Consider the following 26860-nt stretch of genomic DNA (forward strand, 5'->3'; position numbering starts at 1 on the left):
AGGCGTACATCAAAAATTGTACAACAAGAACCTTCTGAGAAATGCAGCAAAGTTAAAGGTACAGCATTAGTCTATTCGGTGTAGTGAAGTAAATGTACTTTGCCTATCGCTATCACTGATTAGTTTTATAAACAGCATCATGTAACTGCAGCTTTGTGTCTGTTAGCTGCATCTTCACAGCTTGTCTTTGAAAGATAAATGGTTTATAATTAAATCAGGATTTCCCAAACTGTGTGAACTCTCCTCCTCATACTATCTGATTCTGACTACCGCTGATAAAAAGACATGCTGCTAGGAAGAAAGTTCTTCACGCTGTTGATCTTCTGCAAAGGCTGCTCAGATTAGTGCAGCACTGAAGCAATCATCCACAATATTCAGCTCGTATGGCGAGAACACGCTGGATGATGAATGTTTGGAGCTGGTTCAGATCCTGCTATCTGTAGAAGAAAACAACGATTGATTCTCAGTTTGTACAAGTGGTCGACACACTCAAAGGAAACTAATTTTAAGAGGAGACTGTTGCCCTTTTGTTGCTGTCAACAAAGGTGTAGGAATGTACATTAGATAATACTGTATGAGTCACAAACTTACAAACATCTGCTGTGGAGCACAGTGGGCTCATATATCAGGTCAGGAAGAGGCTTTTATTAAAAAATGGGGGTTCCATGGGACTATAAGAGAAAAGGGCAGCAGCTCATTCATTTTCTGTAACAGATCTTTCAGAATACAGAGAACTTTTTGTAAAGAATAAAACACAAAACAATCCTTTCATATAACTATGATGTATCTTTAAATATTATCTCTACTACTACTGAGCCCCAAAAACATCATCAGCACCAGCCCTCAGAGATCTACCAGCTATTTAGAAATCATTGTAATTATAATTCACTAACCGTCACAACAGACAGCCCTGAAGGAGAAAGCAGGAGCTCCACAGTGACACTTATTTTCCATGTAAGTCAACAGCTGCAGACTCAATCAACAAACCGGTTTGAATGTGATTACAGAGACGTATGAGGGTTAAAAATAATTAGCAGTAAAATTCAAGTCGTGCAGCTTAAATAAAGTCTTTGGTAGATTCACAAAGAGTAAACAACACAAGAAAACTCAATATGGTAAGTTTTTAAAGGACTGTGTGCCTGGAATAATAAGTGGAGAGTGAAGATGTCCAACCTTCAGTTACTCTTATTTATTTAAAAAAGAAAAAAAAAGGTTGTACTTTCTTGTGATCTCAGGTTCTTATTAAATACAGAAAAAGGAACAGCAAGTAAGTGCACCACGTGGCACTCCAAAATTTTTGAATGATGTCTTGTAAAAAAAGAAAGAAAATATTAGCAGCACAAATGTTCTCCTCTGTAATAAAGTTTATTTCTCTGAAGGATTTAGTGCTTCAGAGCATATTCAATGAAAAAAACATGAAGACCAAGGACAGAAACATAAAGACCAAAGACAAAAATCATTGAAGACTGAGAACAAAAACATGAAGATGAGGAACAAAAATATAAAGAGACTAAGGAATGCATTTTCTAAGCACAAAGAAGAAATGTTTCTGCACAAACAGGTAAGAAATGTAATTGAATTTGATTAAAACTGTACACTGACTGAATATAATAACTCATATATGTTTTTTGTTTTTTTTTTAAATTATGGAAGAAAGCAACTTTGATTGATCTTAATGAGTACCCATTAACAACAAAGGCAGTCCTCATTCAACCTGGAGAATAAGGGATTTGTAAAGAATATCTATGTCTATATCTATATCTATATCTATATCTATATCTATATCTATATCTATATCTATATCTATATCTATATCTATATCTATATCTCAAGTTTAATTAGCCCACTACCCTTCTGTGCTTTGTGCCAGGGGTTCTTGAACCACTCAAGGATTAAAACAGGACACAGTGTTTTGCGCATGCGCACTGCTTCAAAATAAGGAAGTTGACGTCTTTTGAAACTACTTTGTAGATGTGGCACCGTAGATGAGCAGGCTACGCGACATTAAAACACATTCTATACCTCATTTTAAGGTAAGAGGGAAACGAGGAGAAAATACGAGTCTGTATTTACTGGAGATGAAAGTCTGACGTTATTTCGAGAAGCTTTTTTTTAAAGAGGCGAGTGCTCCGGCTAATTATACAGAGGAGTTATTAGCTAGTCATGAGCAACCAAAGCAGACTGTTTACTCAGCAGCAGACGAGTCATGTAAATGCGTGTTTGCAATGCGAAATCCACAACTAATATCGTGTATTCATGCACAACAGCTATTTTTGCACTGTTATAACGTTTGTTAATACAACTGAATGTTATCGTCAGTGGGTTAAATCCCTGCCAGACATGGCTCTTTGCTGCTCACGTATTTAATAAACAGGCAAAGTGGAGGGCACGCTGCTTGGGAGGATGCAAGCTGTGTTTTTAAATGTTAATGTCTTGACAGTTCATATTTTTTTTTACTAATATATACTGTTTAAACTGAAAGAGTTACGGTAATTGAAGCATAACCCAGATTCAAGCTTTTTCAGGGGAGCCATTGTAGTCAGGAGTTTGGATTAAACATTAGTGCATCATAAGACCAAATTCCCTCAGTAACCCTGCCCTCTACTTTCCAAGTTGTAATCCTCTGTTTCTTTAAAGGGGACATATCATGCTGATCCCTGATTTAATACTTACATATAATATAATACATTTGAAAACAAGACCTTTCACCCCCTGAATTTTCAAAAAATGAGATATTGTATTTTTTCTGATATCCTAGAACGAGATTTGATGCCTCTAATAATAGGTCATTGCCATTTGGCCGCGAGATTTCGACCTTCGTGACGACACGAGGATCCTTTCTTTTTATTGGAGTGATCTGATAAAGCAGCTCCTCCTCTGTGATGTCAGTTAGTCACACAACGGCCACCGAGGGATACACCCACCAAGAGTATCACCACAGAGTATCCCCCCTCAGATGCTGGATGCAGGGACTCTGCTCTGCTGAGCAGCTCGGCTTTACATGGTGAATTAGCAGTTAAAACACTGTCGTTTTAGCAGACATTGTAATACTTGTGAGACTGTGATATTTGCATGCTTGTTCTGACATGCACTGTAAACCTGGACCACAATAATGCTGCGGTAATAACATAGTGAGGAACTGACGGTAGAGGCGATCTTTAGACTACACTTTCAGCATGATGGATAAAACAGACAGAGAAAAGTGAAGGAGCAGGATGGAACCCTGTGATAGAAATAGTTTATTGGTGAAGTCTGCCTATATTTCCACGTATAAACTATACATGTTACAGTACCGGTTTGACACTACACTGAAGCGTCCTGAGATGATCTGTGTCGAGGTGGATTTTCTTCCTCCTGAGCTGCAGAACCGTCCGGGTCTGACTTGGGGTCCAATACAAAAGGATGTATCCTACACTCTGCCATTTTATTACTGCTATCAATGCCTTACGCGGAAGTTTTGGCAAACAGCAAACTCGCTCGGTCTGCTCCATTCAATGTGGCGATTTTGTAAATACTGCTGTGCTGCGAAAACCGCCCCCTGGCTCTACCCCCTCCGCCCCTCTGATAGAACTGACCAATCAGAGCACAAAGGGCTGTGACGTTGCGAGGTTACTGGAGGTCATTCTCAAAACAGAGCGTTTCAATGAGATCTGAAAAGGAGAAACAAGCATAATATGTCCCCTTTAAGACATTTTTAAGTGTAAAAAAAATGCTGGATTAAATTGATTTTGCAGAAAATACAAAGTCAAGAATACATTTTATCTGCATTGTAGAGCAAAAATATAGGAACTATACTAGAGATATCTCCACAGTGTTATCCTTGGTAGTTGCAGCTCTGAGAGGAAACCAAGTTAAATGAAAACTTATTTCTTTATGTTGGCTTACCAGGGATATCAAGTGTAGATTTATCCCTGAAAACAGGAATTCTTGCAACAAAACCAAAACCACTCCAGACAAATAATATCAGTCCCTCCCACACATTTGTTTATAATCCTGCATATGTTCCTCTGAAATACCAAGAGGACATCCCTTTCAATGCGTTTCTCCATATTTGCTTGCTCTGCAGAATTCCCTTGCTGTATTGCAACATTACAATAACTGTAACGCGGAGCTCTCCTCATCACTTCGGCTTTGTGGGAAGTTGATGTGACAACTGCCAGCAAAATACTTATTTCTGAGAGCGCCTTCATCCTCCTTTCTAACGCGAACAAATGTTTTTATTCATGGATCCAGTCCTCCGTGGGGGGCTGTTGTACGCAAATGCGTCAAGCCAAAACTAAGGAAGATCATATCACACCATCCAGCTGTCGTGCTTCTCTTTACTGCAGATCGATGTTGTGGTGCTTTATTACACCTTCCCTGTTAGTGTGTGTATTGGCACACCAGATAAGGCTGTGATAATCTGTTAAACAACATATCTGTATTCATGCTGGCTGAGGAAATGTTAGACGCTGTCCTCTGTGGCTTAAAAAAAGAGTAGGAGATAATTACTGATTTCACTCAATCAGAATTTAATTTGCAAATATCTTCCCCTGCAGTGTGCACACAGGTTGCTTGAAGAGAGGGAAAACATATCTTTAATTTCCATCAAGACTTTTACAAGGAAAGTTACATGCAAAAACAAGTCTCAAAGAAAAAAGATAAACTTTATCCGAATTTTGGAGAAGGGTTGTTGATGATTTGACTTTAAAATACCTGGGTGATGATTAGGGCCCGAGCCTGCCATCCACAGGTTGGGCGAGAGCCCTACTGAAACCCTTGTGATTATTATTCCGCGGCTTTCTTTATTATTTGTTTCCGCCAAAACAACCCCAAATTGCATGCCTTTCGCTTGGAAAAAACGTGAACGCGCCTAGCCCCAAAATTCGCATGCCTGTGAAAATTTATAAATCTGCAACTTGCACAAAAATGAATGCCCCATAGCGCCCCCTAGGAGCTTTAAACTGCAGCCCCTCTGGCTACTTTCTGCTACAACCCTGAAATTTAGTGTGCATGCCCAGCCCTACAAGAAAGTCTCGTACGACTATTGTGATTTCTGAACACGGGCTTCGCTATTTGGCCCTAAACATCGTAATTTAGCGATTTTGGGCTACGTATTTGAACTAACTAGTCCTAGGTTTTTTCACTTATCAACTCCAAACTTGGCCTGAGTATACTACACATACTGAAGATCAATAATCATAATTACATTTTTATAATTATTTGCGGTGTGGCTACGACATGGGCTAAAAGTTTGGAAATTTTAAACTTTGTCTGTTCTGCATGAAAACAGACACACATTTTCAGTGTTGCACCCCGGACGCAGCCATGTCATTACTTTTCCCAGAAAGTATAGCGCCCCCTAATGGCAATGGCCTGAAATTGCCAAAAAATGTGTTCATAGAGTATGTATTTGAACAAACTAGTCCTAGGTTTTTTCTCAGATCAACTCAAAACTTGCTGTGTGTATACAAGACACATTGAAGATTAATAATCATAATTGGATCGTTATCATTTTTTGGGGGGGGGGGCGTGGCCACAAATGACCGCCAAAGTTGACCAGTTTGCCGCTTTTTGAAAATTTTAATAGCTCTCCTGTACAATGTTGGATCAGGACCAAAATTCACACACAAGTTCACTGTCACATTCTGATTCCAATTCAACCACTGGGTGTGCAAACAGTAATGCTCCATAGCGCCACCAAGGGGCTCAAAATTTTAGCCCCTTCGGCTACTTTGAGCTACAGGCCTGAAATTTGGTGGGCATAACAATCATGCCAAGACCTACAAAAAAGTCTATAATGACCATAGTAAATTCTGAACAGGAAGTTCACTATTTGGACGTAAACGTCGGATTTTGAAGATTTTTAGCCGCAGATTAAATAGATCAATTCATAGGCTTTTCATTCGATCAACTTGTAAGTTGGTTAAAGCATGCTACTCGCATTGACAGTAAATACTGCCAAAAGGATTTTTGCTATCTCAATGGGCGTGGTCACAAATGTATGTCAAAGTTCACCATTTTGGCTGCTTCATGAAAACCTTAATAGCTCTCCAGTGCAGAGTTGGATCAAGACCAAAATGCACACAGAGGTTCAGTGTCACAGCCTCAGTGCATTTCTATCACTGGTTGCCATAACATAAATGCTCTGCAGCGCCACCCAGGGGTGCAAAACTGCAGCCTCTCCAGCTATGACCTGCACGCATGAAATGTGTTTTAGCCATAAGCCTCACCCCCATAGACCTATGGCTTTTGGCTGAGCCACATTTTACTGCTTATGCTGCTTGCAGCTTTAATTATCTTTGTCTCTTTTTTTCCTCCACACAGCTCCTATGCCATAATGAAAGCAGCCAGAACCAACATGTTGGCTGCAGGAGCTTCCAACAACAAGGTCAAGTATTCGAGGCTGGCTGCCGACGATGATGGTTACATCGACTTACAGGTGAGAAACTTGCTCTGCAGTTTGGTAAACCTGATAGTATCTCTAATGTCTCGTGATGCTGCTCAGGAGGCAATTAGTGAACCCAATTAATTTTAGTGGAAATCCCTGGGAAGATGCAATATGTTACTTTGTGTGTGTGTAACAGAGCTGTAGCAGTTTGCAGAAGAACATTAACATCTTGCTTTTGTTTAGCTCTGTTAATTTGTTAAAACAAGGCTCGTTAAACTTGAATATGAGCTTAAATAGTCTAAAAGAGTTAACTTCTTTAATGATACGTAACAAAAAGGTAATGATTTGTATTCTGTCTAAATGATGTCACCTTTTACAGTTCAAGAAAAGCCCACCAAAGGTCCCCTACAAGGCTATCGCTTTGGCCATATTCCTGTTTCTGATTGGCTCCTTACTAATAATCTTCGGGGCTCTCCTCCTGTCAGGAACGATTGAGGTTGAGGTGAGTTTGATCAGCTAATGTTAACACATTTGTTTAGACATCCACATGAGGTGGATCCCCCCCTCAGGCTTCTTGTTTTGGTGCTTGTATTAATATTCATATGACTTTTTTGTTCTGTTGCACAAAAGCTTATTGTGAAGCCACTCACATTTTACTGTGTGTTTGTGTTTGTGTTACAAAGACGTGACAGTAAAAACCCTGTCAGGCCTGTTCCCACAACGCACATCTCCTGAAAATCCATTTGTGACAGATATGTCTCTGTCTAAGCTGCCTGCCTCCTGTCTGTCCTCAGTGGAAATCCTGTTCGGAGCATTTTCTATGTCTTCTTTTTTGTTTTGCTTCATTCTATATGGAAACCAAAGAAGCTGTACGTTGTTCTCCATCACCACAGTGAAATTTAATTAGTCTTGTTTACAAGACACTGAGATTGAGATGTTGGAAGTTAATTAGTTTTATCTTTTTATTTTGAGTTAGATGAGAAGAGCTTGTATGGTCTTTACAAGAATTGAATGCTAACAGCTAGTTAGCTCACTCTAGCTTAGTGTACAGCTGTACCTCTTTTATATATTTACACCCCTGCAACATTTCACCACAGTAGGTTTGTCACAGTGACACAACTGTGGATCCAAGTTGTCCCACCTCTGTGCCAGCAGGGGAGGAAGTCACAGAGGGGTTATGGGGTGGTGTAATAGCACTGTGTATAGCCCCGTTTCCACCCCGTTTCAGTTCTGTTCATCTCGGTTCAGCACGCATTTTGTGGCGTTTCCACTGACTAATCCCTGGACGGGTCCCCAGATAGACAAAAAGAACTGGTCCCTTCTGTTGGGGTGAAAACTAAACCAATCCAATCTCAGAACATGGAGCGGCTACGCTGCAGACTGTTTAATCGAAAGAAAAATCTAAAGGATGATGTATTTCTGGATGTCTTTCATCGTTGGTCTTTGTTTATTTTTCCAGTTTTTCTTCTTCGTTGGATTTATTAGTAGATTATGCTGTGTCTAGCTGCTATGCTGTAACGGTATTACGTAACTGACTTGACTACCAGCATCCGGCTTACCGAGACGGGGCATCGTGGCTGTGGAAACGTAAACAGAATCAGGCTTAGGCCCCGTTTACACGACAACCTTTCACCCCAAAATGCTGAGGGACTAAAAATGCCGTAGTAAGCATCCCAAGCCTGTAGTTGGCGCTATAACTGTCTTGTCCAGAAGCAGCTTTTGGTAGATCTCCACTGAAGTAGAGTTGGGCTGATCATCTGGTGTATTGGTGAATGCTTAGAGCAGAAGTGGAGCAACGGATGCTCATTTTGTTGAAAGACAGTCAGCAGATTGAGCAGCACAAGCACAACACAGTAGTCCGTGATGATCTTAACAAAGATATTGTTGGACTGTTGTATGCACATGCACGTGATGTTGGCATTTCTACCAAAAACCCTTGCTTGCTGTTTACGCTGCACAGAGGCGGCAGCATTTCAGGAAGAATCCAGTCTGAAGGCTGTTTTTAAAAGTTTGCATTTTGGGTCGGCTAAAATGTTCTTTCTATGTAAACGCAAATACTTTGCGTTTCATCCTAAAACCGTTGTTGTGTAAATGGCCCCTTAACCAATCCATCCTGTAACAAACTGTACTGATCTAAACCAGACTGCTAGGTGGAAACAGGGCTTAAGTATTCATGTCTGACGCCTGAAATACGCCAGCTGCGTGTTCAGTCCGTCAAGCCACATGACTGACAGACAGCTGGGGTCACATACCGAGGAGTTCTCGTGCTTCCCTTTCCATTGATAAGTCTCTCTTCATTCATGTTGGGCTGTAAAACCTCAAATCTGTTGACTACTGATCTGGCTCCGCTCCTAATGTCCATTTATCATCATAGTCAAGCTAAACACAAACTGATTTTGACACAGTTTGTTTTAGTTTGAAAGCCACTGGGTGTTTTTAGGTAGTTCCTAGTCACAAATTCCTGTCCTGCTTGATCTTCCCTGTGCTAAATTTATGTGTTGTAGCTTAGCATCCGTCAAAAATAGGCCGGCTGTGCATTACCTGCAACATGACACAGCTAGACACAAATATTTGGGTATCACTGTAAAAGCAGAAAGGCATGATGAAGCCAGAAGCCATCCCAGCTCAGGTAAAAGTTAAAAAACTATTTGTAATAGGTAGTTACCATGCAGCGGTTTTGTTACATTATCAGTAAAGGAAGATGTTGAAGTCTCTTGTCTAGTATACATAAAATAATGGTATGATGATGGTCAAAGTGCTGGCATCCAAAAATCAAATACTTTCCTCCATAAGTTTTATGGAAACAACACACTTTATTGTGATACAGATTCTCTGGACGAATTCTTGCCCTCACATAAACACCCGTCACACTACCGTCATGTTTTGAAGCTTTGGGGCCTCACACAGCAACAGACTGGAAAGAAAGAGTCATGTTTCCCCTCTCCCTCTTGCAAAGCTAAGCGTGGTCTAAAACCTAACAAGCAAATAAAGCCGAGCCAGCCTTCTGCTCCACTGGTGGCTTAATTTTCTCCATACAAACATGATGATGGATTCGATTTTCTCATCTAACTTGAGGCAAGATTGGGCAAATTTACAAAACTGTGCTGTCTAAACATAAGCAGTGATCAAAGAACAGGCCTCCAGTGAATATCCTGCAAAATATCCTGCAAAATCCTGCAGTCTGGATCAAGCTGATGTAGGAATAAGTGAACGTGACAGCTCATCTGAGCTGACAGTTACTGCCAGTTTCTGATACTTGGCAGTATCGGGACACTTGATGATACAGTATGAAAATATTTCAGTCAGTACCAAAAAAGTGTTGCAGTGTGATATCAGCCTCTAATTCTGCTCACACCCGGAGCCAAAAAAGCCTCCAAAATCTCAACTAAAGCAGTATTTAAAACACTCACTCTCCTGTGAAACGTATCTTTAAATATCTGTAAATGAACACTCGTCCTGACATTACATCGCTTTGCTGCCAATTCTCACTGCGCACTTGTGTTTTCTGGCCAAGAAGGTGTCTGTGTGTGTTCAGATCCCACTAAGGATTTTGATATTCCATACCTTGGAGTGCCAATTTGATGGATCCTCTGCTATGGTTTCTGCTTCCTCAACTCATGACTGTGCGTGGGTGATGATGAAGTTGACGTATATTTTATATGTATATTTAAGTTTGCAGAAAATTTGATCTGACATAAAGGCAGCATTGGAGCATCCAAGCCCTTTTCTTGCCAATTAGCCCACGTTCGTCAAAATAGCATATTTAACACTTCAAATTACACAAGCTTCAAGACATGAATAATGGAAGGATGGGCTACAGGTAGGTTTATGCAAGAATTATGCTTCTAAAAAATGTGGTGTCATTATTCTTCTGACTCATCTTTTCTCTCACAGAAGTTTTTTTTGGGTAAACTCAGGATAAGTCAAAGTCTTCAGCAGACAAAGTTTGTCAAACTTTACTGTCAAACTTTACTGAAACTGCTGGTAGTGATTTTTTTATTTATGCATCTGTGATAACTTTAAACTTGTGTCAGTCTTAAACCTTATAAAATTTGCAATCACATGCTTCGGTTTTGGAACTTTTAGTTTTTGTTTTTTTTGCAAAGCTGACTTAAGTCTGCAGCTTAATATTTTTTTTCCTGTTTATTCAAGGATTTGTATGAAATTGATGCTGTTTGCCACAAAAAGGTATCTAGGGATGGTTACCAAAGTAGGTACTTTTATAGGTACGGACCAAAATCCATCTGTAGTACCAAGTACCGATTCATGTAAAATCAAGCACTACCATGTTTGGGTACCTAACACATCCTTGTGACTGTGAGGGAGTGATAGAGTAGGCAGTTTTCAATACTGGACATGAACACAGCATTGCAAATTTCTATAATGAAGAAGAAATTTGTTAAATTGAAAAACTTTTAGATTTGAGCAAATTAATATTTATTACCACACAAAAGTACCGAAAATTGGTACCGTTAAGTACTGACACCGATTGCCAGGCACCATGCATCTGTACTGTATCATTTCAAATGTGAAAGATACCCATCCCTGAAGGCATCCAATGCATTTCAGTCCCCTAATATGATTCCATGCACATTTTAAAAACTGAACTATCTTCAACTGATGAAATTTCAATGCTAAAGAAATCTGTTGTTAAACCATTTAAAACTCCTCTGATGGCTAAAAATGACAACACTTTGCACATTAAAATTGGGGTAAGGACGCAGGAATAGTGATTTCAGTGGAATTTTGGGAGGAAATTTGCAGTTTTCAGTGTTCCTCAACAAGCTGTAATTTGGAGAGAGCATTGCTGGAAAAATATTAGTAGATACTTGAAGACGCCATATCAAGAAAAATATGAGAAACCAAGTCCAACATATTGGGGACCGTGTGGTTCTGGGGCTGCCCCAAACTGACCTCGGATTGGGAGAAAAATCCATAAAACACTTGGAAAAATTATTTAACACTCAAACACTACTATATTTTAAAGGTCTTTATCCAGGTAATATAGTTTCCATAAAAGAGAGGAGTGGAAAACAAAGTTATTGAAGACCCTCTTGGCAGCTAGCAACCCAAAAACGGCTCAATCTTCTACCACCTACAAGAGACCACTGGTTCGAAATAATCTTCAAAATCTTTAAAATGGAGAAGCTGACCTCCAACCTAAGGATTCAAAACGACAAATTTTATCCCATCTGGAACAAGTGGGTTGAATCTATTACCCCATCAAGAACAGACTTAACTTGACTCCACTATCAGTCACTCTCCTTCAACCTCTGAAGAGACATTTCATTCATTTAATGAGTGATGTAACATATGTGGTTGTTATATGAAGATTTCAAATGTCAACAGCAACAATGAATGCATAAAATGTATATATGTGAAAATTTAAAAGATTGGAAAAGGACTTTGTATAAGAAACATCTAATTATATATTGATAAAAATTTATTTAAAAAAAACAAACAAAAAACCCCAAAACAAACAAAAAAACCCCAACAACCTTCATTTTCTGTTGGTGAAGATAATGAGATATGGTCTGAAAGTTATCTTATCTCCTTAGACACACATTCTGGCTTTATATACACTTAAAGACATCCTTGCATAAATTCCTGTAGATATGTTGCAGCTATTCGGTTTAAAGTTTGAATTACTGGATGAAGATGAAAGCCAAAGCACATTGAGGGGGCTACAGTAACTTAGTGCACAAGGCTGCCATCTGGTGTTGAAACCAAGCACTCCACTTGGCACAGAGTGAGCCTGCACCTCCTGGTTGTTCCCCGCTGTGGATGACATGGCTTATGATTTACATGTAACCAGATCTCCGACAGATGAGGTCATTATGTCTGAGCGCCTCTTGCACAGCCTTTCACTCGCAGAGGGTTGTGTGGGGTTGACAGGCGACAGGGAGATAAGTATGTTAAAGCCTGATGAGCACATTAAAGACCCTGTTCCACTCCTCGCAGCAAGTTGTTACTGAGTAAAACTCTGATATGTGCCGTCTGTGAGTGAATCGTGGGTGTGACACAGACCCTGAGAAGATCAAAGACTGTGAACATGATGACACGTCTTCTTGTAACTCGTTCTCACATGAATCATTTTTGTGTTCTCAGCACCCAGACCGCACTATCCCTGTCATCATCATAGGACTGCTGGTTTTCCTTCCTGGATTTTACCATCTGAGAATCGCCTACTTCGCTGCTAAGGGTTACCGTGGTTACTCCTATGAAGATATCCCAGATTTTGGTGACTGAGCCAAACGTCAGCTGCTGATTGGTGGAGAATTCCTCCTCTTTTGTTGCTTTTGTACTTTGAACCTTCGAATGTATGTAGCAAATAAGGCAAAACTCAATCACTGAAGCGATCCTGCCTTAGAGACTTTGTGTTTGTTCACACGTGCACTGCTGCAGGATCGAACATGTTCAGCTCAGATTTTATAATCTGTGTTTTATTATTGTGCTCCTAGAGGCTTTAAGAAACCTTAGAGGTTGTTTTTTTATTGTATTCAGCTTATTAGCAGTGACTCAAACACTGAATGACTGGAGGATGACAAACTGTTTGCAGGAGGTCAGGAAGTGTTGCTCTTGAACACTGAGTTCCCATTCAAGACTGCAAGAAACTAAAATCTTGCCAGTCGTTTTTGACTCATTTGCAGTAGAAAATGTATTTTTAGACTTAACATGAGTCACATTCACCTGACCAGAACAGACACATGTTTTATTTCAATGTATTTAAAAGATGGAACAAGAGAAAAGTTAAGACATTATTATAAGTTCAAGCAAGTTCTTGAGAAAATTTTTCTTGTTCCATTGGCAGATTTTTTTTTACTTGTTACAAGCAATTCAGACCTCATTTTTATCTTTAAATAACTTGAAATAAGACCTTTGTCTGGGCTGGTCAAGTAAATATGGCTCATATTAAGTCTAATAAGACATTTTTCTCTGAAATAAGACAAAAAAAAACTTGGTAAGATTTCATTTTTTTCAGTGTAATGAGTGGCGAACATTTTCTCGAGTCCACACAGAGCACTTTTACAAACTTCTAAGTCTGTACAATATAAGAGTGAGAATCTCTGTGTTTATTTGCACAGCTATTTTGTAGTTTACCTTAAACAAGTATGACAGTGTTACTGTAGTTTAAATGAAATATTGAAGAGCTTGGGGACGGGGGTGGGGTATTAATCACCATCATCATACATGATGCAGATTTTACTGTCAAAGATTGATTACTTTGTCGAAGTAAAGTTTTTAATGCTTATTACTTATTGTATGAAGTACTGCTGTTTGTGCATATTCAAGAAGTTTCTGAAAATTCAGAAAATATGTATTTTTTACATACATTTGTTTGGTTTAAATGAATGAAATAAAAGTAGGAATTTGATTTGGAATTTAATGATCTGAGTTTGTCTGCTTCATTTGAGTCCTTTGAGGCATGATTGTGATGGCAGAAACAGTTGAAGGCCCATGTCCTGATGAAGAAATAGAAAAAAGACTGAGCCATCTTTGTAAGCTTAGAAACAACTTTTTTTTCTTTTTCAAATTTCTTTATTGATTTTTTTATATGATATACAAAAGGTTTATATTCACACACCTATATCCACATACACACACCTAAATATACATGCGTAACTGGTGTGACTGTTGCGTTTTTAATTTGCCAAAGATGACCGACACAGGATCCGGCGTTCTCCGTCAGCATTTAATCTGCATACAAAGAAAGAGTCTCTCTCAACTTTAAAGAACGCAAATGTAGCTCGTCTCCACTTCATTCCCCAAGCACGACACAGAAAAGGTGAGAGGGCAGGGGTCAAACCAAATATGAAAGACAAGACACCAACGAAGAAGAAACTGACAGGAAAACGAGGCTGTGCATAGAAACACTTAATACAGAACGTACAGAGACTATAACACAGAAACACAAGTACACAGGCATATTTTTTGTTCTTATATTATTGAGAATTGTAATTATTATCATCACGACTTCAACCCTGTTACACTTGCATACATATATGAATGAATGAATGAATGAATGAATGAATTTTATCTCAAACATGCAAAGAAAACGGAAAATAGGTCGTCACCATTAACAAACACATGCATACTAAAATTAAAAAAAAAAACGAAGACTGCAGCAACAACCTGCATGTGTTACAGATCTACATGCTCGAAAAGGAGTCGGACGAAGTTAAACTTATTTAATCCTACCCCTTTTATCCACACCTCCTACAGTGATATTTTAACTTTTACATATTCATACTTTTCATACACAGTCACAACATAACATTTCCCTTATATAATACTTCATTTCTGTATATGTTTTGTTTGTTTGTTTGTTTGTTTATTTTTAAAAGACTCTGTCATTACTGCCCTGGGTCAAACTGCTGTTCTTCATCCCGATATTTATGTAAAAGTTGTGTTTTAAATATTCTTTTAAATATGCCTTTGGTTTTACTTTTCTTTAATTCATCTGTTAAACTGTTCCATAATTTAACCCCTGATATTGACCAGCACATACTTTTTAATGTTGTTCTAGCATGGTGTATTTTAAAGTTCAGCTCCCCTCTTAAACTATAACCTCCTTCTCTTTCTGCAAACAGTTTTCTTATGTTGTCTGGAAGTAAAACATTTCTTGCTTTTAACATTATTTGTGCAGTTTTAAGCTGGATCATATATACATACATTTATACATGCACATATGTTGAATTGTATAAATACAAATATATACACATAGATTCCAATAACAAATTACACAACAGTTGTAGTAGAACTACAGATTTAACAAAAAAATAAAATAAAATAAAAAGGAAAGAAAAGAAAAGGGGAGCCCTGTTACACTTCAAAAATGGAAAATTACAAAAAAAATAAAAAATAAAAAAAACTAAATCAGAGACAGCATCCAAACTTCAAAATTCTGAATGTGGTGTGTGCCTTATAACACACCATCTAGTATCATAGTGTGTTAAACTTTATAGAGCCAGTCACAAACTCCTATGGTCTATCAGCTCTTTCATTACAATGCTTGTAAGTCTAGAACCAATATATTTAAAAAATGGGGAAATATATAGATATTTTTTTATGCCACAGTTGGCATACTTAATTTTCCAGCAAGAGTAAGTTTTGCAACTTTTTCTCCTGGTTTGGCCTCAAACATCAGGTAAAGGACACCCTCTTGTGGTTAGCATTAGCTGGATATCATCAGGGATCAGGGGGAGAAAAAAACAGCTTTTCATCCTGTGCCTGCACAAACAAACTCTTTCATTAAAGCTGCATTGGCTTAAAACATTAAAGAGCTTAAAGGGCTGTGGCACTGACTTCAATTAATGTGGTTTGAGTCTTTTGAACACAGTTGAGCAGCGGGGGGAGGTGTGGGTGTGGGTGTGGGTGTGCGTGGAGGAGGGGGGAGGGGGTTGGACAGCTCTGAGTGGGAGCAGCGTAGTGCACCGATGCTTCACTGTCACCTGTACGTGAATTGAACACCTGTTGCCGGCGGGGGTTTGCTACAGAGAGGCGCTCACATTTCATGTAGCTTGAAACGCCAAAAAGGAGAAAAAAGAGCTGCTTCACACAGAGTTCAGCACAGTGACCTGGTCCCCACACGGAGAAAAAGTAACGCACAGGTTGGATCTAAGAGAAGCTTACGAAGGATGTGTTTTTAAAAGAGGAAGTGCCAGAGCCGCTGACAGTCTCCAAGCTTCAGGCACAGGTAGGATAAGTTACAATTAGGACCAAAGCAAACTCAGAATTCATCCGTTAATGACTCTGAAATTGTTTCTGACTTCCAGCCGCTTTGGATAGAAGAGAAATTACAACTCGCTCGCTGAATTTCCTCCCAATCCTCTGAACTGTGTCATGCATTTAAACGTCAGTAATGAAGTTTCTGTGGAGGCTTTTTTCATTATAATGGGAAATGTAAAACTTGGCAGGAAGTTTGTGGAGCATGAATGCAGCAGCAGCAGCAGTCTGTACTTTCCAAGGCCAGCTAAAGCCACTAAATGCAAACCAGCTCTGAGTTAATCATTAGCTCAACCTATGTTGTTCTTTTTAATCTAATGCTGCTGTGATCATGTTGTAAAGATATGACCCATATAAAAATATGTTTCAAGAGCCTCTGACCCCTTTCTATCTGGGTCACGACAAGTCAAATGAATATCTCAAAAAGCTTGCTAGGTTTTGTGAAGTTGCACACACTACTACTAACAATTATCCACATTTAGCCCTAAAAATAAAATTCCATGTAGATTTAGAGAAATATATGCGAAATATATATTTGTCAAATATAATATATGAATGTTGAGTGTTTTATCTAAATGTTAAATGTTATGTCTAAGCGTTATAAATAAATGTCTTGAATCTAAACATTTAACTATGTTTCATTTATATTTAGAAATTTTAGAGAAATATTTGGCTAAGATTTCTAAATATTTAGCTAACACTAAAAATTTCTCTAAGATTTCTAAATATTTATTAAAAAACCCTAAACATTTCTCAAAGATTTCTTAAAATTTAGCTAACAATTAATATTTAGCAATGATTTCTAAATATTAAGTTTAGGCAAAAAAAATCTCTAAGATATCTAAACATTTAGCTAAGACTAAAATTTCTGAAAGATTTCTACATATTTAGCTAGCACTCAATATTTAGCTAAGATTTCTAAATATTAAGCTTAGGCAAAAAAAAAAAATCCCTAAGGTATCTTTAGCTAAGACTTAAAATTTCTAAAATATTTCTACATATGTAGCTAGCACTCAATATATAGCTAAGATTTTTAAATATTTAGCTAAGATTTCTAACTATTCATAAAAAACTAAAAATTGTTCAAAGATTTCTACATATTTCGCTAGCACTCAATATTTAGCTAAGATTTCTAAATAGTATAGCTAAGACTAGAAAATTCTCAAAGATTTCTAAATAGTTAGCTAAGACTTAACATTTATGGAAGATTTCTACATGTTTAGCTAACACTTAATTTTGAGCTAAGGTTTCTTAATATTTAGCTCATACTACAATTTTTTCAAAGATTTCCAAGTATTTAGCTAACACTAAATGTTAAGCTAGGATTTTTTAAAAAAATATTTAGCTTTGATATCCTAATATTATACGATGACTTCTAAACATTTAGCCAATATTTGCAAATCCTAAGCAAAGATTTCCAATATTTGCTAAGATTTTTTTTAATATGAAGTCAAGATTTCTAAATCTTCATACAATTTCTCAATTTTTAGCAACATTTTCTAAATATTAAGTTAATATGCAAATTCATACTTTCGCCCGCCAAAAGAAAAGCACCAAAAGAAAAGTTGGAAGAAGTCAAGTGGGATTTTGAGAATTTCAAACACAGTAGGCTAAATCAGCTGTTAGAAAAGAAATGTACCAAGTGCTGTGATGGCTCTGTTGAAGATCCTGTGGCTAAAATTGAAGAATTAGAGCTTGACCTTCTCATCAACCCGCTTGGCTGAATCACTTCCTTGAACTTTCATTTTGGTGCTTCCAGCAGGCGGGAGCGTAAATTTGCATATTTTCTAAATATTTAGAAACCGTAACTTAGGATTTAGAAATCTTGACTTCATATTTAGAAATCATTGTCAACTAGTAAAGCACTCAGAGAGCGCAGACCTCCGCCAAGCATATTGCATTTTATATTCCAGAATATTGCCAGGATTTTTTTTACATCTGTCAGAAATTATAGTGACCTTGTCTTGTATTGTTTTGCAAAGCAATCTGACCATTTATGGTGGAGTTATATATACATATGGTGAAAACGACCCTATCTCACAATGATAAAGAATCCTTTAAAAAAGTCCTGGATCCAGGCGGTAATCCGGATCACCTCCAATGTTTAATCAGTTCTTCCTTATCCCATTTTGAAAATTTGCTGAAAATTTCATCAAGATCCATTTTTTAGTTTTTGAGTTATGTTGTTCACAGACAAACTCCCCCAAAACATAACCTCCTTGGCGGAGGTAAATATTTGGATAAAGCTGAATATTTAGAATCACATTTATATTTATCATTTAGATAAAACATTCAACATTAATATATAATATCTGACAAATATATATTCACAATTTTTTCTCTAAATCTGCATAAAAAGTGATGTTTTAGAGCTCAATGTGGAGAAATGTTGTTATTTGTAGTGTGTGCAACTTTACAATCAGCGCCCCATATTTGTATTCATCACTTTTAAGGCTGCAGAATATTGTTATCAACAATTTCGTTTTGTTTCATGAAATTCACTGAGGTAGAAAATTAAATTAGTTTTACCTTGGATAAGCACACTTTTAATCATTTGTGGTTCAAATCAAGGTAAACCAGGCTGGCTGTCTTTGGTGTCTGTCCTATTACATGAATCACAAATCTGAATCTTACAATTAATAACAGCAAGAACCAGCAAGAATATGATTCCCCTCCTTTTGTGTTATTGATGTTACACTGAGGCCAATTTCTATTTTTATTATATATTCTCATGGCTCCCCCCAGACTGGGCCCATTTAATCATTTCACAGTCTATTTCTGATTGAGTCTGTTAAGGTGCCAGATGGGCACCGCTTCCTATAATATAATACTCCCCATCATCACTGGATGGTTGAGTGGAAATAAATTCCTGTACTTGTCTTTTTGAAGGACAAGGACTTGTCTGGCACAGTATGAGTGAAGCCTACACACTTTAGATCTGATAGTTAAATCAGCCAAGTCGACGCAAATGAGTCTGTGGAAAACACGATTGAGCCCATACCAGTGTTTTTGCATGTTTACACCATTCCATTACCGATGAGTCATATCTGCTGCGATGTTGACGTCGTTCGCAAGGGGAGATTCATTTAGACTTCACCTGACAATGATGCTACTTTTGACAAGGACTAAAGAAGACGTGATGATAACTGAGATGAATTATCCATGTCCAAAAAGCCTCCAATGTGCTGTGATGACGTGGAGAGAAGGAGACAGCTGACAGATTGTGGGGAAATCACAATTAAAAGTGGCAGTAATGTAAAAAGCGACGTGTATCGTCAGAACTCTTGAAAAGCTTGGCCTCAATATTTCAAGCTCTGTGTACAAAGACGGTGAGGACGAGTCAACAACTGCTTTATCAGGACTCTTTGGGAGGAGTTTGAGCAGATTAAGCCCCAGAAGGTGCTTGTTCAAATGATGCTTGATGCTGATTGGTTGAAGATATATGACCTCACTTGAGCTCAGTTTACTTTGTGCTGATAAGAAAAGACAGGGAAGGAAAGAAAAGGGGTTCTCCAGGTGAAATAATCGAAACCTTTGCAGATTTTTACTAGGTTTTCAGAAGGAAGAATCTGATTAAGAAAACATTTAAAGGCCTTTAAGATTAAAATAAAAACTGAATGTACAGGCGTGGCTGGCTGTGAGGTGTTTAACCCTCTATGGTACCAACACACCCATTTTTGGCTTTTAACACTCACATTATACATCCCAGTTGTCATGAAATACTTTTAAAAAAGAGAAAAGACCTTAAGGAACCAATAACAGTGTTTGAATTTGTCATGTGACCCTCTGGAGGTCGTAGAGAATCTCTTTCTTGCAGACTTTCTTGCAAGGACCACCTCAGCCAATTTTCTCCTCAAAACTGTCCCATAACTTTTTTACCATGTCTTTCTTAGTCTGGAAAAAATAGCTCGTATTTAAAGACAAGTAAAGCTTAAAGAGTTTAATTTACTTGATTTGATTATTAATTTAAGGAAACATGTGAAAATGCAAATCCATGACAGCAATTTGGTAAACTGTCTTTGGGTTTACAAGCTGTTCAAAAACAACTGGTCAGTATTTTTTTTTGACCTCTCCAGTTTTCACCTGGATAAATTTGATATTGTAAAGTTCAGACTAAAACTGTAGGCTTTGGTCTACATGAGTGAACTTTGTGAGCCTCCTTTACAGAGCACAGGCTTCTGTTCGTCACACATTTTTCCCCACAATAAATTTTTTCCTGAAGCCACGGAAGTGAAGTCTTAGTTAAATTGTTCATGTAAAGTTTGATAAAATATGTTGAGACTCCTTGACCCATTCATTCAATGGTACAGTGTTGCCTTTTGGCAACGTTTAGACATGAAATCTGATAAAAAGATTTTTTTTTTTTTAAGTTTTAACACTTTTAATGGCATGCATTGTAAACTGTTAAGGCCACCGAGTAATATCCAGGTGTTTTTGAAACAAATGTGTTGAAATATATATAAATAACGCTTTTTTTTTTCATGTCTGATCATTATAGCACAGTGTTGCCTTAAGGCATAACCCCCCCCAAAAAATATCTATATAACTATTTTGTTTACAAAATTTCTTTAAAGTATGTTTGTTTGATCTATTTTAAGACCAAATGAAAAAAAGAAAAGAAAAAAAAAACAGTAAAAAAAGAAAAAATTTAAGAAAGAAAAAAAGAGAAAAAAAAAAGTAAAAAACAAACAAACAAAACAAACAAACAAACAAAAAAACAAACAAAAAAAACCCCTCAAAACATTTATTTTCTAACTGGCATCTCTATGCGTACCATAGAGGGTTGACATTTTGTGATTGAATCCTTAACATAAAATGATCCTGTGTTTAGACTCAGGAAGGCACCTTCTCATATCCCTGACAGAAGACATACTTTGAATCATCTTGACAGGGATCAATCACATTGATGGAGCTGCAGGGAAAAAAGACTCTTTATGTTGTCAGAAAATATCAGATGACATGCAAAACATTTGGCTTAGGAACAAAGAATTGTTGCGCTGAATGGTTCAGTCACTCTCAGTTACACCTGGATCTTAGGGTTTAGTTTCCTGATGACCTGAACCACACAGTCAAGGACTTGGACTTCAGAACTTTGTATTGTTGAAAACAGACTTTATCTCATCTACACTGCATCTCTTTTATTTTCTGAAGTGTAAACTGTGTATTAGACCAAAAAGAAAGAGATTGCTTCTTTTCATCTGTATTTTTTGACTGCTCTCTGATTCACTGAAAAGTTACCTTACGTGTGAACTCAGAAGCATAGACATGTATACCCACACAGCAAAACCTCGTTACAGTTTCTTTTTTCTCTTCTTTTCAGCCCGTCCCATTTTCTCTTTAAGTGCACATCAAACAGAACCGCACGGAGGGTCTCTTTTGTGATCAGAAGCCAGTTTCCGAAAATGAAAATTGGCTGTTTTTTTTTTTTTCTAAAGCCATGTGTGAGTTGTTGAAACTGGAAGTTGTTATAAGAGGAAGGTGCAGGAAAAAATAATGTAAGTACCTTGTGGAGAAGAGCTTAAGCTCTGCAGTTGAAAAAATCACAATGACATCACTGGTGCAGAGGTGGGTTACAGCAGCTTGACTGTCAATAAGCGGAATTTTTAAGCTGTGAGAAGCATCTGGCAGGCATCAGTCTGATGTGAGGGTTTAAAGCACATCAGCCCACAGAGAAAACCTCCAAAGCTTGCAGAGGAAAAAGCAGTGAGAGTTACAAGTTGTAATGTCAGATTGGATTGGAGTTTGCAGAAATGGGAGTATTTGATATCAAACTAAAAATTACTCCGCCCTCCTGTCAGTGAAGCGGCAGTGGCCTCAGAGGATACGAAGCTAATGTGATGTTTGATGAGAACAGTTTTTTAATTTGTTAAGATTCTCCTTCAAAAAAGTTTAGTTAAATCCTCTTTTGCACAAAACACACTCTTTTCTTCTTCATCCCTGTGACTGGTGCATGTTTCTTTTACTGCAACTCACTGACAATAATGTATCTGTTTCTAGCATAGACTGTATAGAGCATGAACCTAGTCTTGACACGGCACCAATGCGGTGCCCGGTACCTGGCAATCAGTATTGGTACTCAACGGTACCAATTTTTGGTACTTTTTTGTGTGTTTGTAGTAAAAAATATCAATTTGTTTAACTATAAATTTTTTTTTTTTCCCCAAAATATTAATTCTTCAATATATATATCCTTTAAATGCTATGTTTATGTCCAGCATGGAAAATCTCCTACTCTTCCACTCCTTCACAGCCACAAGGATGCATTTAAGTACCTAAACATGGTACCTTTTGATTTTACCTGATCAGTACTCAGTACTTTTGACAGAATTCGGTCGCATACATCTTGACTTCAGAAGCAGCGTTTAGCTCCATTCATTCTGACAATTTAGCGTTTATTAAACACTAAATTCAACCTGTTAGCAGCATCAAAATGTATGATTGTTCTGTAGTCAGTTTTCAGAAATGATACTATAAAACAGAGGCAACGTCTATCAAGTTTGGACTGTCACAGAGCAACCGGTGTTTTGTAGTTAATAGCGACCATGCTAACTGATGACTCTCAGCAAAACCATGCCAAACCGTACTGAACTCAACCGGACTGCTTGGTGGAAACGCAGCTTATCAGTCACACTTTACATTGAAACACCATCGACGTCTGCGGGTGATTAATTAAATGTGCTGTCTTTATCTGATTTGGTGCAGTTCTCTGGACGTAGTTTTCTGGTGCTTTTATTATGAACCGGGTCTCAGACTCAACAGTCTGTGTGCTTTTTTTGGTTTTAGAGGGTTTCTGATTTATTGGCACATGTTTTCAACCTGGTCTGTCACAGTCTGGTAAGCGTCCACGGATAATACAGTCATGAGCATCGAGTGACAGTTGTATGTTTACATTGCTCTCTGTCCACCTAATATCTGTCCACTTTCTGATCTCTTGTGTCCTCTCACTGCTATTTCAAAAACCTGGGGGCCATTTACGATCTGTAAAAGTGATTATATTTAGTTTCAAAAAGCATTTATTGTTGGTTAGCTCCGCCACGTCAGTTGACAAACCCTTATACTCAGCAGTGCTTCTGTACCCAAGTTGCACACTCATCTGGCATCGCTGAAAAACAAATAATCCCTCTATTAAAGTACCTAATTGGGTACCCATCCTTACATTGGCTGTGACACCGGCTTTGAATTGAGAGCTTTGTAGGTGGTGAGCAGGATCTTGAAGATGATTCGGTGTGATGTGGGAATGTAATCGAGCGGCTGAGTTTTGAACATACTGTAGTTTTTGAAGGTCTGTGGAGAGGAGGCCATAAAGGATGCTGTTACAATAGTCCAGCCTTGAGGGTATTAAACCATGAACCTATGATGTGGGTCTCTGTAATCCTTTCGTGGTGCAGAGGCTTTTGCACATTTAGCCTGAGGTGCTCCAGTGAAACAAACGTTGTGTTTGACCTGCTGAGTGTGATTGTGTTCCCAGTACTTCAAGCGTTTCTGTACATTGACCACACATTGACTGTACATTTAATCTCTTCTGATGTCTCATCTCTATCCTTACAACAGTTACTGTATGACTGCACCATGTAAGGCAACATAACAGGCCCAAAATTGAGTTGGCGACATCATAGGGTAGGCACAGACGTGTAAACCAGGCTTCAGTCAACTTAACTTTTTATTCCTTATGTGATTAATACGGTGTTGACTTAAACATTTAATTAATAAATTCTATTTTTAACAAACTTTTGCAATGCAGAGGGCCTATTTCTGAATATCATGACTTAAAAGGAAGCTGTCTCACTATGCAGATTCTTTATGTCACAGCCTTAATTGCTTTTTTTATTTATTTACTTATTCAGAGTTGTTGAACTCTCACACTTTTGGCTCGACAATTTTTATACCAAGTCTCAATTTGAGTCTTATATTCAGATTTTTGTGACTTGTGGCCTCTACACGGGAACAATAGCAAAAATAATAAGTCTAACAGAGTCTTGAATTAACCAGCAGAAATAATTGGTTGATGAAGCTACAGAAAACGAATGGGTACGTATTTTGACATTTTGATTTTTTAGGCAATGGTGCAAACAAGTAAATTTGCCTCTTTTGTTGTAAAATATATATGCAGGAACAGATTGGTCATCTCCTAGCACAGTTTGTCCCTGGCATATATCTTCCTATATGTACTTATGATTTCCTCTTGACAGATATTCTTTGTCATTTCTACATTTCTGGGTGAGTTGCAGCTATGAGTCACATAAAACCACCGCTTTGTCATTATCTAAACGTAACTTTTAGACTGCTGAAGTTTGAGTAGAGACAGCATGAGTCAAAGGTCTACCAGAGAGCGGGTGGGCTTGTCTTTTTAGAATAAGGACTCAAATATTGTAAATATTCCTCTCACAGTTTGTCAGCTGTGCTTTGGGTCCATTCAGTCTGACAGCAAAGAGGCCTCAGGTCCACATCCGCTGCTCTGTGGGAAGTTACAGGGTTACTGTGACATGAAAAAAATGCACTTTAGATACAGCTTACAGATCTCAGGGAGGATCACTGCGTGGGTGAATTTGAATAAATCATTTTGTCTTTTCATATCTGAAACATGACTCGAGTGAGGTCAAATAAGGTTGGTTGAGACTGCAGAGATTGGTTGTGTAGTCAAAAGTAAGGTAAGACTTTATTTTGATTGTCCGCCTGTTGACACCTAACAAGCTATCGGTGGATATTCAACAAAACATTTTCAACAGACAAGTAAGATGCATTCATGTAACTATTAGTAGATTATGAGGTGTATTTCAAGGTGCTACATTATTTTACAGAAACTGACTTATACATAATATAGACTTATATTTTTTTAACAGGTTTGACATTTGACTAACTTTGTGTGGAGTGTCAAATTCTTGTAAGTTGACACTCTACTACTCTGAATTGATCTATCAGTTCAAAGTCAACAGTATAATGTCAACATTAGGGGTGCCCAGATCACAATTTTCTGGCTGATCACCAATCATCGATCTTTAAAAAGCCTGACCTGCTGATACCAGTTTAGGATGATACCGATTTTAGTTTTATTTTTTATAACTGACAGTGTATACCTTCAATGTTCCAATCTTATTTGATTGAAAATCATTGAACAATACCTGTGAAACAACAAAATCTTCATGTTTTAACTTAAACAACCAATAAAGTGTCCTGAGTTTTAGGTCTCAGAGGAAAAAGCAACAATGGCTGTCAGACCTTCCTGGAAGTAAGTAAGATCAGTTTCATATGTGAGGATAAGTCGGTCACCGATCACCGATCTGAGATCCCCCAAAATTAAGGAAGTCGGCACTGATCGATTGGCAGACCGATTGATCAGTGCATGTCTAGTCAACATATCTCAAACGGTTCTCACCCATCAAATGACATTGTTGATACTCTATTTGTTGTCAACTACTGATTAGATTAATTTACTAACATTAGATAAGATTGAAAATCACATCTTTTGAGAGATAGATAAGATAGATAAAAAGAAAATTAATAATTAGTCGACTACATGTTGATTGTCAACATATATAAAGATAAGGATCAACATACTATCACATGGCGTTCTTGACTAAACATTTGTAGAACTTGGTCAGGACTAGTGCTGTCAGGCATTAAAAAAGAAATCTGATTAATCACAGGATTTGGAATTGATTAATCTAATTAATCCTATTTTAATCACATATCTGCTTATGGTCCCCATGTAAAAAATCTAAAAATTGTAGTGCATGACCAATCAAATGAATACATGAAGAAGATATGTGTAAATCCACACTTTTTCAACTGGCCAATATTAAAATGTCCATCAGTTCGATTGCAACCATTTACTGCGTCTAAAGAAGTAAATTGTGTTTTTCAGCAGGGGGAGGCGGGATCTGGAGGAGCTTGTCAATCAAAATCCTGCTCGTAAACTACTGTGGGTGAGAGCGGTGCGCTCTTTGGATGAGAGCTCAGCATGGATATGAGGAGAAGATGTGAGATGACAGAGACATAGCCAGACGCTGCGAGTCAGAAAAATTTAGGCATCTTATGCTCCAACTGAGGATAAGTCGCGGTAGTTCAGAGAGAAAGAGCGGTGTGATCGTGAGAAAAGACGACGGAGAAACATAAAAGAGGAGAGTCCACTCATCTTAGGTAGTTTTGGTGTTTACATAGGACTATCCAATTAAAGTGAACAAGAGTTGACAACAGTACAAACTCACAGCAAGTTTGCACAACTACATATCAGAGAAGGAAAGCTTGTTTATTTGAATTACAAAACAAACTCAGTAAAATTACAGTAAAATTTCAGTAAACTAATTCTTTCACCAAAACAACTGTATGGTTGTTTTCTGAAAAAGATCCCATGAAAAAAAACCCAACAGAGGCAGCTTGACTTTGTCTTATCTTTGGTAAGTGATTCAACTGACAGATTGCTGAGTGTCATTAAATATAAACAGATAAACTGTTGACATGAAACTATACAGCTACTAATAATGCACCTTATAGGCTACTAATTGTTGGTTGACTGTATTTGATTTGTCTGTTGACCAGGGTTTCTATCAGAATAACACGTGATCTAAAGGGATGATAAAATACATCTAAAAAAGAAGTTAACAGACCTGCTTTTGCCAGCCACTGCAGCTACACTTGGTTTTGAAGCTGTCGTCTTCTTTTATTATTATTTTGTGGTAGTCAACAAGCAGCTTTGGGCTGTAGCTGCCATTTGTCAGTTGTACTACTATTCAAATATTTATGTTAAATCATGACTCATCCCCGGCT

The 26860-nt window shown here is 37.8% G+C and overlaps 2 protein-coding genes across 2 annotated transcripts in view; both read left to right on the plus strand.

Annotated features, from left to right (window-relative positions):
• Positions 1-1895: 1895 nt before the first annotated feature.
• Positions 1896-13752, plus strand: LOC141805027 (transmembrane protein 230-like). Its single transcript, XM_074689701.1, has 4 exons — positions 1896-2033; positions 6307-6421; positions 6750-6872; positions 12479-13752. Exons 2-4 carry the CDS (start codon positions 6320-6322, stop codon positions 12617-12619), a joined length of 366 nt encoding a protein of 121 aa, XP_074545802.1. The 5' UTR covers positions 1896-2033; positions 6307-6319; the 3' UTR covers positions 12620-13752.
• Positions 13753-15811: 2059 nt separating this feature from the next.
• The window catches only part of igsf9a (immunoglobulin superfamily, member 9a), a 104360-nt gene continuing 93311 nt past the window's right edge, over positions 15812-26860 (plus strand). Inside the window, exon 1 of the mRNA XM_074689697.1 lies at positions 15812-16067. The gene's annotated coding sequence lies outside the window, so the exon portion shown is untranslated. The remainder of the gene's footprint in view (positions 16068-26860) is intronic.

The sequence above is a fragment of the Halichoeres trimaculatus genome, unplaced genomic scaffold (genome assembly GCF_033239565.1).
Source record: "Halichoeres trimaculatus isolate MK-OKI-2021-1 unplaced genomic scaffold, fHalTri1.1 fHalTri1_scaffold_16, whole genome shotgun sequence".
Lineage (NCBI taxonomy): Eukaryota > Metazoa > Chordata > Actinopteri > Labriformes > Labridae > Halichoeres > Halichoeres trimaculatus.

Coding starts and splice junctions, on each gene's coding strand:
- LOC141805027 (XM_074689701.1), top strand. CDS start 6,320: ATGAAAGCAGCCAGAACCAACATGTTGGCTGCAGGAGCTTCCAACAAC. Junction 6,422..6,749: donor ATGGTTACATCGACTTACAG/GTGAGAAACTTG, acceptor CACCTTTTACAG/TTCAAGAAAAGCCCACCAAA. Junction 6,873..12,478: donor CAGGAACGATTGAGGTTGAG/GTGAGTTTGATC, acceptor TTGTGTTCTCAG/CACCCAGACCGCACTATCCC.